The sequence below is a fragment of the Lepidochelys kempii genome, chromosome 25, assembly GCF_965140265.1.
Source record: "Lepidochelys kempii isolate rLepKem1 chromosome 25, rLepKem1.hap2, whole genome shotgun sequence".
Classification (NCBI taxonomy): domain Eukaryota; kingdom Metazoa; phylum Chordata; order Testudines; family Cheloniidae; genus Lepidochelys; species Lepidochelys kempii.
In genome coordinates, this window is record NC_133280.1 from 11,461,795 (window position 1) to 11,477,782 (window position 15,988).

At 53.6% G+C, this 15,988-nt stretch overlaps 1 protein-coding gene across 1 annotated transcript in view; it reads left to right on the forward strand.

Annotated features, from left to right (window-relative positions):
• Positions 1-14,544: 14,544 nt before the first annotated feature.
• Positions 14,545-15,988, forward strand: part of HCN2 (hyperpolarization activated cyclic nucleotide gated potassium and sodium channel 2) — a 45,451-nt gene continuing 44,007 nt past the window's right edge. The window contains exon 1 of the mRNA XM_073323915.1: positions 14,545-14,915. Within this exon, the coding sequence (XP_073180016.1) occupies positions 14,578-14,915 (338 nt within the window). The 5' untranslated portion in view covers positions 14,545-14,577. The remainder of the gene's footprint in view (positions 14,916-15,988) is intronic.

The window sequence follows — 15,988 nt, forward strand, 5'->3', positions numbered from 1 at the left end:
GGGTGCCAGGGTCTCTGGGAGCAGAGCCAGCGCTGGGCAAGGTGGCTGCTGGGAGTGGAAATCAGCGTGGCAGATGTTGATGCTGACCCCCAGGCTGGGTGGCCCACTGAGGTGAGTCAGGGGTGGAGATGGTGCTTCCTCACCCCCTCACCCCCTTCCCAAAACCCACACACACAAACTCACTCTCCTGCTGGTAATAGCTCATCCAAACTGACCACTCTCCAAGTTTAAATCCAAGTTAAACCTGAACATGCAAGGTAGCCTATTTCCTCTTGTTTTTTCCTACCCCCCCACCCAGATGTTCAGGTTTAACTTGGATTTAAACTTGGAGAGTGGTCAGTTTGGATGAGCTATTACCAGCAGGAGAGTGAGTTTGTGTGTGTATGGGGGTGGGGGTGGGGGGTGAGAAAACCTGGATTTGTGCTGGAAATGGCCCACCTTGATTATCATGCACATTGTAGGGAGAATGGTCACTTTGGATGAGCTATTACCAGCAGGATAGTGAGTTTGTGTGTGTGGTTTTTGGGAGGGGGGTGAGGGGGTGAGAGAACCTGGATTTGTGCAGGAAATGGCCCAACTTGATTATCATGCACATTGTGTAAAGAGTTGTCACTTTGGATGGGCTATCACCAGCAGGAGAGTGAATTTGTGTGGGGGGGTGGAGGGTGAGAAAACCTGGATTTGTGCTGGAAATGGCCCAACCTGATGATCACTTTAGATAAGCTATTACCAGCAGGACAGTGGGGTGGGAGGAGGTATTGTTTCATATTCTCTGTGTGTATATAAAGTCTGCTGCAGTTTCCACTGAATGCATCCGATGAAGTGAGCTGTAGCTCACGAAAGCTCATGCTCAAATAAATTGGTTAGTCTCTAAGGTGCCACAAGTCCTCCTTTTCTTTTTGCGAACACAGACTAACACGGCTGTTACTCTGAAACCTGTCATTATGCAAGGCACTGCATTTAGCCGTATGGAGTGGAAATCTATCAACTGCATGAAAAAACTTGTACAGATACAGACAGACATCATCTTCCTTTCCAAATGCAAACAGATGGACATCGTACCAAAAGGACAGAAGGTAAAAAATCCATTACAATCTACATACCACACAGACTATGCCGACAGCTTGTGCCACACGCTCTCAAAGAAACTGCGAAATCACCTGATCAACATCCTCTACAGCAAACAGGGAAAGATTAAGAATGAGCTCTCAAAAATGGATACTCTCATCAAAAACCAACCTTCCACACAAGCTTCCTCGTGGCTGGATTTTATTAAAACTAGACAAGCCATTTACAACGCACACTTTGCTTCTCTACAAAAGAAAAAGGACACTAAACTTTCTAAACTACTACATGCTACAAGGGGCCACAGCAATGATTCCCTCAACCCACCTAGCAATATTGTTAACCTATCCAACTATACTCTCAGCCCAGCAGAAGCAGCTGTTCTATCTCGGGGCCTCTCCTTCTGCCCCTCCACCCCCACGAACATGATACAGTTCTGTGGTGACCTAGAATCCTATTTTCGACGTCTCCGACTCAAGGAATATTTCCAAAATACCTCTGAACAACATACTAATCCACAGAGGTCTCCCTACCAACACTACAGAAAGAGGGATTCTAGGTGGACTTCTCCTGAAGGTCGAAACAGCAGACTGGACTTCTACATAGAGTGCTTCCGTCGACGTGCACGGGCTGAAATTGTGGAAAAGCAGCATCACTTGCCCCATAACCTCAGCCGTGCGGAATGCAATGCCATCCACAGCCTCAGAAACAACTCTGACATCATAATCAAAAAGGCTGACAAAGGAGGTGCTGTTGTCATCATGAATAGGTCGGAATATGAACAAGAGGCTGCTCGGCAGCTCTCCAACACCACTTTCTACAAGCCATTACCCTCTGATCCCACGGAGAGTTACCAAAAGCAACTACAGCATTTGCTCAAGAAACTCCCTGAAAAAGCACAAGATCAAATCCGCACAGACACACCCCTGGAACCCCGACCTGGGATATTCTATCTACTACCCAAGATCCATAAACCTGGAAATCCTGGACGCCCCATCATCTCAGGCATTGGCACCCTGACAGCAGGATTGTCTGGCTATGTAGACTCCCTCCTCAGGCCCTACGCTACCAGCACTCCCAGCTACCTTCGAGACACCACTGACTTCCTGAGGAAACTTCAATCCATCGGTGATCTTCCTGAAAACACCATCCTGGCCACTATGGATGTAGAAGCCCTCTACACCGACATTCCACACAAAGATGGACTACAAGCCATCAGGAACACTATCCCCCTGGTGGCTGAACTTTGTGACTTTGTCCTTACCCATAACTATTTCACATTTGGGGACAATGTATACCTTCAGATCAGCGGCACTGCTATGGGTACCCGCATGGCCCCACAGTATGCCAACATTTTTATGGCTGATTTAGAACAACGCTTCCTCAGCTCTCGTCCCCTAAAGCCCCTACTCTACTTGCGCTATACTGATGACATCTTCATCATCTGGACCCATGGAAAAGAAGCCCTTGAGGAATTCCACCATGATTTCAACAATTTCCATCCCACCACCAACCTCAGCCTGGTCCAGTCCACACAAGAGATCCACTTCCTGGACACTACAGTGCTAATAAACAATGGTCACATAAACACCACCCTATACCGGAAACCTACTGACCGCTATTCCTACCTGCATGCCTCCAGCTTTCACCCTGACCACACCACACGATCCATCGTCTACAGCCAAGCTCTGTGATACAACCGCATTTGCTCCAACCCCTCAGACAGAGACAAACACCTACAAGATCTCTGTCAAGCTTTCTTACAACTACAATACCCACCTGCAGAAGTAAAGAAACAGATTGATAGAGCCAGAAGAGTTCCCAGAAGTTACCTACTACAGGACAGGCCTAACAAAGAAAATAACAGAACGCCACTAGCCGTCACCTTCAGCCCCCAACTAAAACCCCTCCAACGCATTATTAAGGATCTACAACCTATCCTAAAGGATGACCCAACACTCTCACAAATCTTGGGAGACAGGCCAGTCCTTGCCTACAGACAGCCCCGCAACCTGAAGCAAATACTCACCAACAACCACATACCACACAACAGAACCACTAACCCAGGAACCCATCCTTGCAACAAAGCCCGTTGCCAACTGTGCCCACATATCTATTCAGGGGACACCATCACAGGGCCTAATAACATCAGCCACACTATCCGAGGCTCGTTCACCTGCACATCCACCAATGTGATATATGCCATCATGTGCCAGCAATGCCCCTCTGCCATGTACATTGGTCAAACTGGATAGTCTCTACGTAAAAGAATAAATGGACACAAATCAGATGTCAAGAATTATAACATTCATAAACCAGTCGGAGAACACTTCAATCTCTCTGGTCACGCAATCACAGACATGAAGGTCGCTATCTTAAAACAAAAAAACTTCAAATCCAGACTCCAGCGAGAAACTGCTGAATTGGAATTCATTTGCAAATTGGATACTATTAATTTAGGCTTAAATAGAGACTGGGAGTGGCTAAGTCATTATGCAAGGTAGCCTATTTCCTCTTGTTTTTTCCTACCCCCCCACCCAGATGTTCAGGTTTAACTTGGATTTAAACTTGGAGAGTGGTCAGTTTGGATGAGCTATTACCAGCAGGAGAGTGAGTTTGTGTGTGTATGGGGGTGGGGGTGGGGTGAGAAAACCTGGATTTGTGCTGGAAATGGCCCTACCTGATGATCACTTTAGATAAGCTATTACCAGCAGGACAGTGGGGTGGGAGGAGGTATTGTTTCATATTCTCTGTGTGTATATAAAGTCTGCTGCAGTTTCCACGGTATGCATCCGATGAAGTGAGCTGTAGCTCACGAAAGCTCATGCTCAAATAAATTGGTTAGTCTCTAAGGTGCTACAGAGTGAAGGTGAAACCTAGACCCCACAGAAGTCCATGGGGAGTTTGCCATTGGCTTAAGTGGAGCCAGGATGTCACCTTCAAGCTCTGAGCAGCTCTGGCCTCTCACAGCTGTGGGTGGAAGCTTGGTGTTTCTTATCCTCTTAGCCCTTTCTACAAGAGGATGCCAGGGCTCCGGCTGTATCTCTGAAGCGTCTTTCTTCAGCCACTCGGAGACATTGGCTAAATTTCACACTACCTGACAGCACTAGTATGGTTTGAAAGGCCTGATGCCTGGGATGTCCCTTGTCCCAGTGTCTCTCGCCTCTCTTTGATGGCTGCTGCAATGCAATCTCTGGCCGCGCTGACGCTGCGGGGGCAGAGGACTCTCTTCAGATCATTCGGACCATTTTAGGGAAGGCGGTTGGCCTTGCAGCTGTGGAGCTGGGCTGGGACTCAGGTCTGATTGCCGTGGGGGCAATGGCTCCTTCCCCAAACTGTGCACTGGGGGTTTGGAAGGAGGAGCACCGGTCAGGAACTCAGTTGTGCAGCTGATGGGAGAGACGGTGACCCCAGCAGCCCGGTACCCCCTAGCACCAGCACGGGGCATTGGAGACTTGATCCCCATCCAAGTCTAGCTTGGGGGAACTAAAGGGATGGCAGTACAAGATGGTGTGGTTACAGGGAATATCACCCACCCACCCTTACTCAGTGGGGTCTGGAGTGTGAAGTTGAATGTCCACCTGCCTGTGGTTCCACGTGATGGGCAGCAGGGGGCACTGCTCTCCTGCAGATGCTGGGCAAAGGGAAATGATGGAGTAGCTTCTGTTGCATCTCCCGGATTTCACCCAGCCGTCGGGTCCTGCAGCAGCCTGACCAACAGGCGGACTTGTGGGAGTTTGGGCAAAGGAAGAGGCTCCCAGTCAGTCCCCTGTTATCTTTGCCTTTAGCTCATCCAAGCATTTCTTGGAGCTGTTCAGTGCTTGGCACCCTGCGGCCGCCAGCCAGACCAGCCTCACAACCCCACAGGTGGCAAAGCAGTATCGCCCCCATTTTACAGGTGGGGAAACTGAGGCACGGAGCGGGGACACAACTTACCCCGGGTCACATTGTGCTAGAGCTGTGGAGTTCAGGCTTCCCATGGCTGTGCTCAGAGCGCTAGGCCAGGCTGTGTCTGTCCATAGATCAAGACTCTGTTTAAAGGCACCGATTCCCCCTGCCTTCTTCTGCCCCTCCCCTCCCCCACTTGTGCTGAGACCTGCAAACACTCAGGCAAGCCTGGAGCGCTCATCATCGTGCCAGTGTCTCTGATACTTCTCTGTGAAACTCCGATGTGCTTTCGGACAATCCCATCCCAGCCATGAGCCCTGCCAATGCCCCCTCTGCTGGTCTCCACTTAAGTGTGGAAGCGGGATTGGGCCCCTATCTTCTGTGTCACGTGCATTTGTACTGGGCCTTCATCCCCTCTGTCCTCCTCCTCCTCTTCTTTTCTCCATTTCCTGCTCTGCAGCCGCCGCCTGCCCTCTGTCTGCTCCACTTGCCAGCAGTGAGCCTGGATCGTGCAAAGGGCCTAAATAGGGAAACAATAAGTGGATATTTATAACCCAGGTTTCAGGTTCAGCCTGCGGAGCTGGGAGGCAGAGAAACCACCTTGTGCTCAGGGCTGCTCTGTCAGCCCCTGACTGGTTTTTAAAATAGAAGAACTGTGTCCATTTAGATCGGCTGCGGTTTTGCTTGCAGCCCAGAAGAAAGAAAAGATCAGAAGAGAAATAGCCCGGGCTGGAAGGAAGGTTCCTACAAGCTAATGATTGTTCCTCTTGGAAGCTGCGTCCACTCCCGAGTTCAGAGGTAAAGTGAAAGGGACAGAAATATCTCCAAGAGGCCAGGAAACAGTCTCGGGTGTGATGGTGCGTCACACGCTCCAACTGATGCCATCTGTGCAGAGCTTGGCCGAAAATGCCAGTGCATGCTCACGAGGCAACCGGCTAACAACGGGGCTGGTTTGTTTCCGTTAAGAACTCTGCTCCTTCCAACGTGAGCTGCCATGTTTGCAGCAGAAAGGCAGCGTGGCGCGCTGGCCGGGCCTCTTTTATGGCCCTGTTGTTTGACTTTGGGCAAGTCGCTTCTCTGTTTTCCCCCTCTCCCACCCATGTCTGTCTTGCCAAGGCTGCTTAGCACAGGAGGTGTCTCTCGCTGCGGAGCTCTGCTCTCAGCTGAGGTCTCTGACCTTGTAGTAATGGAAATAGTAAAACTCTGAAAGATTAACTCTATAAATGCTTCATCATCCAGAGAGACATTGTCATCACCCAGCCTTCCTCATCCAGAGGTAGCAAAGCGCGTCGCAAAAGGTCATGTCATCAGCCGCATGGTACAGGTGGGGAAACTGAGGCACAGAAGCGGGTGGGCGTGACTTGCCCAAGGTCACCCAGTGAGTCAGAGGCAGGGCTAGGACGTCTTCATTGACTATGAAGTCCAGGATCCAAGTTCCCCACCTCGTGTTCTCATTTCCACCTGTGTAGGATGGTCCCAACACAGGATTCTTCCGTTGCATCGATGGTAACGTTTCGTGCCACGGTAACTGACACAAGGTGCAGGGTGACTCAGTCCCTCAGTGCTGACCCTATTGCTATAACAAGGGGGCTAGATCCTCTGCATAGGCCCATTGACATCCAGGAGGGGATTTGTATCATGCTTATACCGGATCCAGCTTAGGAAGGTGCAGACTGGGCCGGAACTCTTAACTCGCTAAAGATCCTCTGAAAAATCCTACCAGGTAACTGACATGAACTTCATGCTAGGCCTTCTGTATGCACGCAGCACCAAAGCAGGCTAGTTATCTTGGTCTGGACCCCCTGGTCCCCTGCATCCCCCCCGCATGCTGCCTAATCTTGTGCTGCTCCAGCCCTCTTGTTATGGAGCGAGCAAGCAGTGCCCCCCGCCTTGACTGCCCTTTATGCTAACATGTGACGTGCCCAGGAGAGAGCCATACGAGGACACAGAGGGCCCAGCAGACAGCTCAGCATAATGAAAGCTCTGCCACAAAATGCTGTTGGCGAGGTGTGTGTGTGTAGGGAAGGAGGGTTAGATCAGCCAGATTTGCCTTTATAACCGTTGCTACGCTCTGTGTGGGCAGTGGGGAACTGGGGTTAGATCCGCCAGCTTTCTCCTTTCTAACAGGCAAAAGGAGGGGAGGGAACTCTCCCGAGGTCCAGGCATGCTGGAAGGGACAGGATAAAGCCAACAGGCTGTTTGATTGGCTCAGTAATTCGGACACTCCTGCAGGGGGGCAGAGTGGAATTCTTCTGCACGAATTGTTGGGGGGACCCAAGTGGTGGATTCAAAGGGGCCGGGCTTTAACACGGGCACTTGACCTAGATCCCAGGAAGCGGCGGGAAGCGGCCAGCACTAGAGTTCAGGGAACCAAGAGAGGAGCAAGTGGCACTCAGGGCCTGCCCCAAGGAGGATGAACATTACATCCCTCTGCAGTGTTGATAGGCTGGACTAGCGGTTAGGGCACTCTTCTGGGGGACCTGGGTTCAATTCCCTGCTCTGCTGCAGGCTTCCTGGATAACTTTAATCCATTTCTCCAGGCCTATTTCCCCATCTGTACAATAGCTCTGCTCACAAACCCATACAAGAGCGGGAGGGGCTCAGATACCCACCAATGGGTATTTGAAGATTCCCCTGCGCTAGAAGTCTCTCTGCTCGTACCACCAGCAGCTGGTGCCGGTCCCACGACCAGCTCAGCTGTGCCATGGCCTATAACTGTAGTATCAGCCCTGGGGGGAACTGACTCTGGTCCTTGCCCTCTCTCCCCCCAGCCTGTTCGAAACAGGCCTCACTGTACCATAGCTGTGAATCTGCGTCCAGAAGACCAGCCAGGCTGGCAGTGTCAGGGGATGGGCTGAGAGACAGAGTGTGTCTCCTACGTCCCTCGGGAACGTGTGTGCATGTTTTTCCTTTTTCCTCTTATGTGCATCTGTGCACGCGCTTCTCTGTGCTCTTACCTGCCAAAAGAGGCTTGCATGTAGTACATTGTTCAGCCACTAGATGTCTCTGGGTGCTATGTCGAATTCCAGACAATGGTCCCTGGTACACAAGGGAGACAAAGCTGGCACTCAAGCTGTGTGGAAGCCTGTCTGTGGTTTTCTTTCATAAATGCCTCCTGTGGTTCCACATACCATGACATGGCCCACTTCCCCACCGAGGCACATCAGTCTATGGTACTTATATGATCCCCATCAGCATGGTGATGCACTGAGCATCTCACAACACTCCTGTGAGGTACAGCAGGGCTATGATCCCCATTTTATAGATGGGAAACTGAGGCACAGAGAGACTGAATGACTTGCCGATCAAACAGAGGAGAAAAATGAACCCAGAAGTCCCAGGCTAGTGCCCTAACCTCTGGACCATCCTTCCTCACACTCACTCAGTCTCCTGCCTTTCCTTCTCCTTTATCCTGGAGGGCTCTCATTAAGGCAGCTCTCTCTAATGCCTCTCTCCTTGCTGTCTAACCTGCCCCCTCCTCATCTGGTCTGTCTCTGGAAAGGTCAGATGATTCCAAACCCCTCCAGACTGCCACATGCAGCAACAGGAAGTTTTGCTACTGTGCAAACTGCCTCAACAAGGGCTGTCTGCAGTGAATGATCCTTTGTGAATCTCTTTGCTAGGCAAACACCTTGGTCCACAAGCCACCACTGGCACTAGGGGCTGAGCACATGGGGGCCCTTGGCTGGCTGTCCTCTTGTGACACACACACAGCTATCCGCAGCTGCCAGAAGGGACTACTGACCCCAAAAGTCTCCATAAAATCCAATCACCTTCAGGGTCTCCTCCCCCACTTCTCCTCCATCTCACACGCATCAGATGGCTAATGAGGTGAAGGCTGAGTTCAAGTCCAAAAGATTCTTCCCAGTGCAGCGTTGAGCCTAGGATGGTTTTCTCTGCGCGGCGTGTCCTGCTGTCTGGTTTGCTTTGGCTGTCTGTCCCTGGAATGTATTTGTTGGCAGGCCTGATAATGAGCCTGTAAACAAAGGATGCTGCTGGCACATGTGAGCCCTGCGTGTGTGATGGAGATGGGCAACCTGCTGCTCGCATGTGTGTGTTTATCCTTGTGTATGTGGTGCAGGTAATAGACTGGTGTGCGAGGGGGTGGGGGAGTCATGCCAGTTGCAGGGGGTGTCTGTGTGTAGAGCTGTGGGGGGGTAACACTGGCTATAGCACATGGTGAGTGTATATGTGTGTAGAAGGGGTGATGCATGGGGGTGGCTGTAGTGGGGTGATGCGGGGTGTAGCATGGGGGGTGGCTGTAGTGGGGTGATGCGGGGTGTAGCATGGGGGGTAGCAAGGGGCTCTATGCATGAGCATGCATTTGGGCTCATGCCTGGTGCTGCGTGTAACTGTATCTGTGTGTGACTTAGGGAGCAGTGTAAAATACGAAAGGGTGGGGGGGGGGTATGACAGGTTGGCTGAATCTCTCCTTGCCATGCAGGTTGCAGTGTGAGCGTGAGATGCAGCTTGTCCCAGATCCACAGGATTGGTGCTACGGCCCCAGCTTTGGAACAGTCTTCAGTGGGCCAGACACCCAAAGAGTGTCCCTCTTCCTCCAGGGTAAGCCATGCGGCTTCACTATCTCCTTGGGCTGGACCTCTGGGCCTTCAGCGCCCCTTCTTCAGCTCCGTTCAGCCAGTCCAACAGAGACAGATTTTCCCACTTGTCAGGGATTAAAGCAGCTCACCCAGCCTTTGCAGTGACACGCACGTGGGTTTGCTAGTCACCTGGAACCCAGCATAGGAAGTCCTTAGGGTAGCCCAGAGAACTGAAGGTTAAAGCATAATCCATTGTGGTTGGCCCAGAGGCCAGCCAAGGTGTAGTGAATGCCTTGATTCCATCTCTGTCCATCTGACCTTCATCAGACTCCAGGGAGAGCCCTGGCTTCTTCCAGAAATCAGATCTTATCCCCCACCTCACACCTGCCAATCCTTTGATCTCACTTCCCTAAGGAAAGGTGGGGAAATCCATCTCCCTCTGGGGCCTTGGTTGCTAGGTGCCAATGCCCCAACATTTGGATTTGCCACTGTCTTCTTAGATACTCCATTGATATGGAGACTAAGGCCCAGAGAGCTAGGTGACCCCCACACCTATGTCTCCTAGCCTTCCCTGAGAGCAAACAGTCCCCTGCCACCCACTGGGTAACAATGCCGCCCATAGGGGAAACTGAGGCACACACAGGACTCACAAAACTATTCCCACTTTGTCATACAGATTCCAGTCTGGTTTTGTGTCTCTGTGTGATGCAAGGGCCAGGCAGGCTGGTGTCTAGGTCCCACGGTGATGGGTGAGCTTGCAATGCCCTGAGATACCTGCCCAAGTGGTACTGGGCTCTTGCTTTGTGTCAAGTCATTTTCAGCCTTCACTGTCCAGCAGTGGCAGATCCCTAGGGCTTCTTACATGCTGCCACAACTTGGCTTATTTTCTCTGGGCTGATGGACTCCTGAGCTTCCATGCCTGGGCCTCTATCACAGGAGAGGAGCTGAAATTCCCCACGGCTCTGTCCAGACCTCTCGGAAGCTCGGACTCTTTCCACAAACAAAACCCAAACTAGGAGGCTCAGAGTGAATATGAGTCTGATTCCCAGTTACTTCTGCACTTGGGGAACAAGGATGGGGTGGGGGCCGTTTAAAGTGTCTTTAAGCCACCTTTGCTCTTCCCTTATTCAGGGGCTGTTCAGAAACCTGCCTGGCCCCCAGTCTAAATGAGAGTCACCGCAGGGCTGCTGTAACTTGCGGTCTGCTTCCTTTGCCTCTCCGTGGGTTCTGGAAAGCAGAGAATACCTGCAGGGAAGTATGCTTTGGTCATGCCCCTGGAGCACCCACTCCACCAGGGATTGAGAGCAGGGCCAGTGTAGATCCCTTGTACCTGTTCTGCACCAACTGGGGAGGCCATTTCCACCCACTTCAAGGCCATGGGCTTAGTGTAATCATGCCTATTGTTTCCTACCCGGCCTGCAGCCTAAATGAGAGCAATCACAGGGCTGCTCTAACCTACACTCTGCTTTCTTCGCCTCCCTATGGCTAGCAAGAACTTGGAGTCTTTCAGATGAGATGTAAAAACTAAGGTCCTGACCACTTGAGTCCCCTACTTAAAATTCGACAGGCCCAGCCAATCTTCAGAGTGTTCAAAATCAGGCTCTGGCTCTGAATATTCCAGCTGGATCCCCTGGTCTCTAACTCCCCACCACCACTGCAGTTTCAAGCAGACAGTATTTTTCTGTCTTCCTTGTTCTAATTCACAGTGGGAGGTTGTGCTAGTCAATTGCTGCATCCCACCATGAAAGCAGCTGCATTTCAATGGTGGGTGTGAGGCAATTCCCGTGTATGCTCTAAAATGCTTTGCCTGTTTACTATTGTTGAGACTAAGCTGTGTCAACCCAGAGGTAATTCTGTAACAAACAAATGAGGAGATTGTACCATTTGGGAAACATACAGTCCATGTATATATCATGATCGATCCAGTGTGACTCCTTACCCTGCCTATTCCTGGCTATCCAGAGAAAGGGGAAAATTGGCTGACTAGTTCTTAAAATGTCTGCAACCCTCAAGGAATGTTTACATATTGCGCCACGAAGAAAGCTATTAATCTCCATTCCCTTCCAACCCAGGCCACGTTGGGAACCTGCAGCAGAAGGTGGGTCTGTCAATTTCAGGGCTGTGAGATCAGGAGTACTGCCGACAGTCAAATTCCCCGAGGAGTTATAAAGTGGATGATTAATGCCCATAGTTCTGTGTTCAACCCCAAAATGGCAGCAATCTTCCATAAAATGCACTTTTCTTCCAAACTGGATCCACTTATTACACATGCAAAGGTGGGCAAATGATTCATATAAAACACCAGGTGTGGGAAGACGAAATCTTTCCACAGTGTCACCTTTTCCCCGAGCCTTAGCTGTTTCCTGGGCAAGGCCAATGGTGCCCTGATTAACTCTGTTTAGCAGAGCAGCATCAGGCAGTGCCTAAGGATCTGTGAGTGGTTTCCATTATGAAACCTGGGTTTTATGGATCAGGGTCTCAACTGCAAAAATGGACATGATGGTGAATGAAGTCCCAGCCCCCAGCCAATCTGGCTGGTTTTAAGTCATCGAAGGTGTCAGACAAAGGGAAGGTCAATAGCGGGTGTGTCTGTCTATGAAAGTGCGGACCGTATGGGCTCCCTGTTTGTGCGTGTGTCAGAGCGGGTTAGTTTCTTAGCGTGAAATGGCTGCTAATCCTGTTGGCCCTGCAGAGCAGAGGGAGAGGGGCAGTGGACAGTGCACTGCACCATTATACAGGACTCTTGGGCTGTCACAAACTGCCTGGGTGACCATGGGCAAGTCATTTCCATTTCCTGTTCTGTGCCTCAGTTTCCCCATCTGTAAAATGGGGAGCGTGATGCTGACCTCCTTTGTAAAGCACTTTGAGATGACAGATGAACCCTTTATCAGGGCTGAAAAACGTTATTTTTTGCTTCATGCACCATCAAGAAAACTTGTCACCTGAATTCTGGCTGAATCTTCTGTTCCTTGTGGCAGTGAGGTCAACCACTGCAGAGTCTCCAGTTTCCAGGCTGAGTTTGCAGGGTGTAAAGTTAATTTAGGGTTGATAAATGGAGGAAAATTGGTCCAGAACAGCCTAGAGAAAGCCTACTGTGTGGGACTCCCACCGCATGGTGTTCAGAGAGTCGTTTTTATAATTTTCTGGGCTGGCAGATTTCAAAACTGGGTTTGGTTTTTGTTTAAAATGGCAAAGTTAAGAAGATGTCAACTCTGGCGATTAAGTGACCTGCTCCGGGAGCCTGTGACAGAGCCAGGAACTGAATCCAGATTTCCTGCATCCCAGTCCAGTGTTTTAGCTGCAAGACCAGCTAAATGCATACTCATGCAGAGTAAGGACATTTTGCTGTAAGTACTTTGCCTCTGAATGCTTCCATCACCTAGACACTGGGTACAGCATGCACGGCCTCCAGCCCCTGCAGTTCCTCCTGCCAGGCCTCCTGTACGGCCATGAGGTAGCTGTTGTTTTAAACAAACATTAAGGAGAGAAAATCAAACACAGTTGCTGGAAGGGACGGCACAAACGGGCCAAGGCTAATGCACTTTGGTGAGGCACAGACAGTAATTCCATAATCCTGCAGCCTGCCGCTGAGACCCTTGCAACTCGTGGCAGGGTCATCCTTAGCACTCCCGGACTTGGCTATCCTGGCCTCTGACACTGACAGGATTCTAGGCCTCCATGGGTTTGGGACTCATGCACAACACCTCAGCTGTTTGCTGGGGGCGGGGAGGGGGCTGTGCTGCATTGCTAAGACCCGGCAGCAAGATGGGACTGCAGGGGGGACTGAAGGCTCAAACCTGAATTCTTTTTCCCTGTGGAACTTCTACCTCTCACATTTCCCTCCCAGCTTTTCACTCTTCTCTCCCCTCTGCCCATTCCTCCTGTCTTGCCTTATCCCTCCCTGGCCCTCATTTCACTGCTGCGTGCTTCTCTTTTATCCTCCCGGGGCCCTCCTCTCTCTCCTTTCTTTTTCCCTCCAGCATTCCCTTTCTCCTTGCCTTTCTTTCCACCTGCCACCCCCCTCCACTTGATTTCCCTTTCTCCTGTCTCTGTCCCTCTCTCGATTCCTTTCTTCAGTCTGATCCCTCTCCCTCTCCCCTTGTCTTACCCCTTCTCCTGCCTTATCCTACCCCTCCCCGTTCTTCACCCCTCCCCCCATCCCTCCTGCCTCTTTCCCCTTCTTCTCCTTGTGTCTCTCTGCCTCCTTCCCCTTCTTCTCCTTGTGTGTGTGTCTCTCTCTCTCTCTCCATCCCTCCTGCCTCCTTCCCCCTCTTCTCCTCCTCATCTCTCTCTCTCCCTCCCTCTCCCCATCCCTCCTGCCTCCTTCCCCTTCTTCTCCTAGTGTCTCTCTGCCTCCTTCCCCTTCTTCTCCTTGTGTGTGTGTGTGTGTGTCTCTCTCTCTCTCTCTCCATCCCTCCTGCCTCCTTCCCCCTCTTCTCCTCCTCATCTCTCTCTCTCCCTCCCTCTCCCCATCCCTCCTGCCTCCTTCCCCTTCTTCTCCTAGTGTCTCTCTGCCTCCTTCCCCTTCTTCTCCTTGTGTGTGTGTGTGTGTGTGTCTCTCTCTCTCTCTCCATCCCTCCTGCCTCCTTCCCCCTCTTCTCCTCCTCATCTCTCTCTCTCCCTCCCTCTCCCCATCCCTCCTGCCTCCTTCCCCTTCTTCTCCTAGTGTCTCTCTGCCTCCTTCCCCTTCTTCTCCTTGTGTGTGTGTGTGTGTGTCTCTCTCTCTCTCTCTCCATCCCTCCTGCCTCCTTCCCCCTCTTCTTCTTCTCCTCCTCGTCTCCCTCTCCCTCTCCCCATCCCTCCTGCCTCCTTCCCCTTATTCTCCTTGTCTCTCCCTCCTGCCCCCTCTTCTCCTAGCCTCTGTCTCTCTCCCCGCCCCTCTCCCCGCCCCCGGCCGGGCTGGGCTCGCCACTCGCCGGCTGCGGCTCTCGGGCGGGCAGGCGGCGGCTGCAGCATGCGGACGGGCAGCGGCGGGGAGGCGGCTGCCGGCGGCGGCGGGGCGCCGGGCCCGGAGGAGCGGCCGGCGGCCGGGGAGGAGCCGGGCCCGGGGGCCAAGCGCGGGCAGCAGCTGCGGGGCGGCAGCATGGGCGGGCGGGCCGGGAAGGGCTCCCCGAACGGGGAGTGCCGGCGCGGGGAGCCGGAGGCCGAGCCGCCCCGCGAGCCCAAGGTCTCCTTCTCGTGCAGCGGGGCCGAGACCGAGAGCGGCTCCCCCGGGGGGCCGGACGGGGCCGGCGGGGAGGAGGGCGGCGAGCCCCGCGGCAGCCAGGCGAGCTTCATGCAGCGCCAGTTCGGGGCCATGCTCCAGCCCGGGGTCAACAAGTTCTCGCTGCGGATGTTCGGCTCCCAGAAGGCGGTGGAGCGGGAGCAGGAGCGGGTCAAGTCGGCGGGGGCCTGGATCATCCACCCCTACAGCGACTTCAGGTACCGGACCCTGGGGGGGGGCTGAAGAGGGGAGAGGCCGGGATGGGGAGGGAAGAGAGGAGCAGGGAGGCTGGGGGGAAGAGGCCGGGGTGGGGGGAAGAGAGGAGCAGGGAGGCTGGGGGGAAGAGGCCGGGATGGGGAGGGAAGAGAGGAGCAGGGAGGCTGGGGGGAAGAGGCCGGGGTGGGGGGAAGAGAGGAGCAGGGAGGCTGGGGGGAAGAGGCCGGGATGGGGAGGGAAGAGAGGAGCAGGGAGGCTGGGGGGAAGAGGCCGGGGTGGGGGGGAGAGAGGAGCAGGGAGGCTGGGGGGAAGAGGCCGGGATGGGGAGGGAAGAGAGGAGCAGGGAGGCTGGGGGGAAGAGGCCGGGGTGGGGGGAAGAGAGGAGCAGGGAGGCTGGGGGGAAGAGGCCGGGATGGGGAGGGAAGAGAGGAGCAGGGAGGCTGGGGGGAAGAGGCCGGGATGGGGAGGGAAGAGAGGAGCAGGGAGGCTGGGGGGAAGAGGCCGGGGTGGGGGGGAGAGAGGAGCAGGGAGGCTGGGGGGAAGAGGCCGGGATGGGGAGGGAAGAGAGGAGCAGGGAGGCTGGGGGGAAGAGGCCGGGGTGGGGGGAAGAGAGGAGCAGGGAGGCTGGGGGGAAGAGGCCGGGATGGGGAGGGAAGAGAGGAGCAGGGAGGCTGGGGGGAAGAGGCCGGGATGGGGAGGGAAGAGAGGAGCAGGGAGGCTGGGGGGAAGAGGCCGGGGTGGGGGGGAGAGAGGAGCAGGGAGGCTGGGGGGAAGAGGCCGGGGTGGGGGGGAGAGAGGGGCAGGGACCCCAGGTTGGGGAGGGTTGGGGGAGGGACCGGGACCATCCACCCCTACAGTGACTTCTGGTCCTAGACCCCCAGGGCAGATGGAGATCCTGGGGGGGGGGGGGGGGGCAGGGAGCCTAGGCGTGCATACGGGGGTGGGGGAAAGAAGAGGGGCAAGATCAACCTTTCAGTGACCTCAAATACAGGGGGAGGCCGGGGAGGGATGCGGGGGGAAAAGAGGGGCAGAGAGCCCAGGGGGGTGAACCCGGGATGGGGGAGGGGGAAGAGAG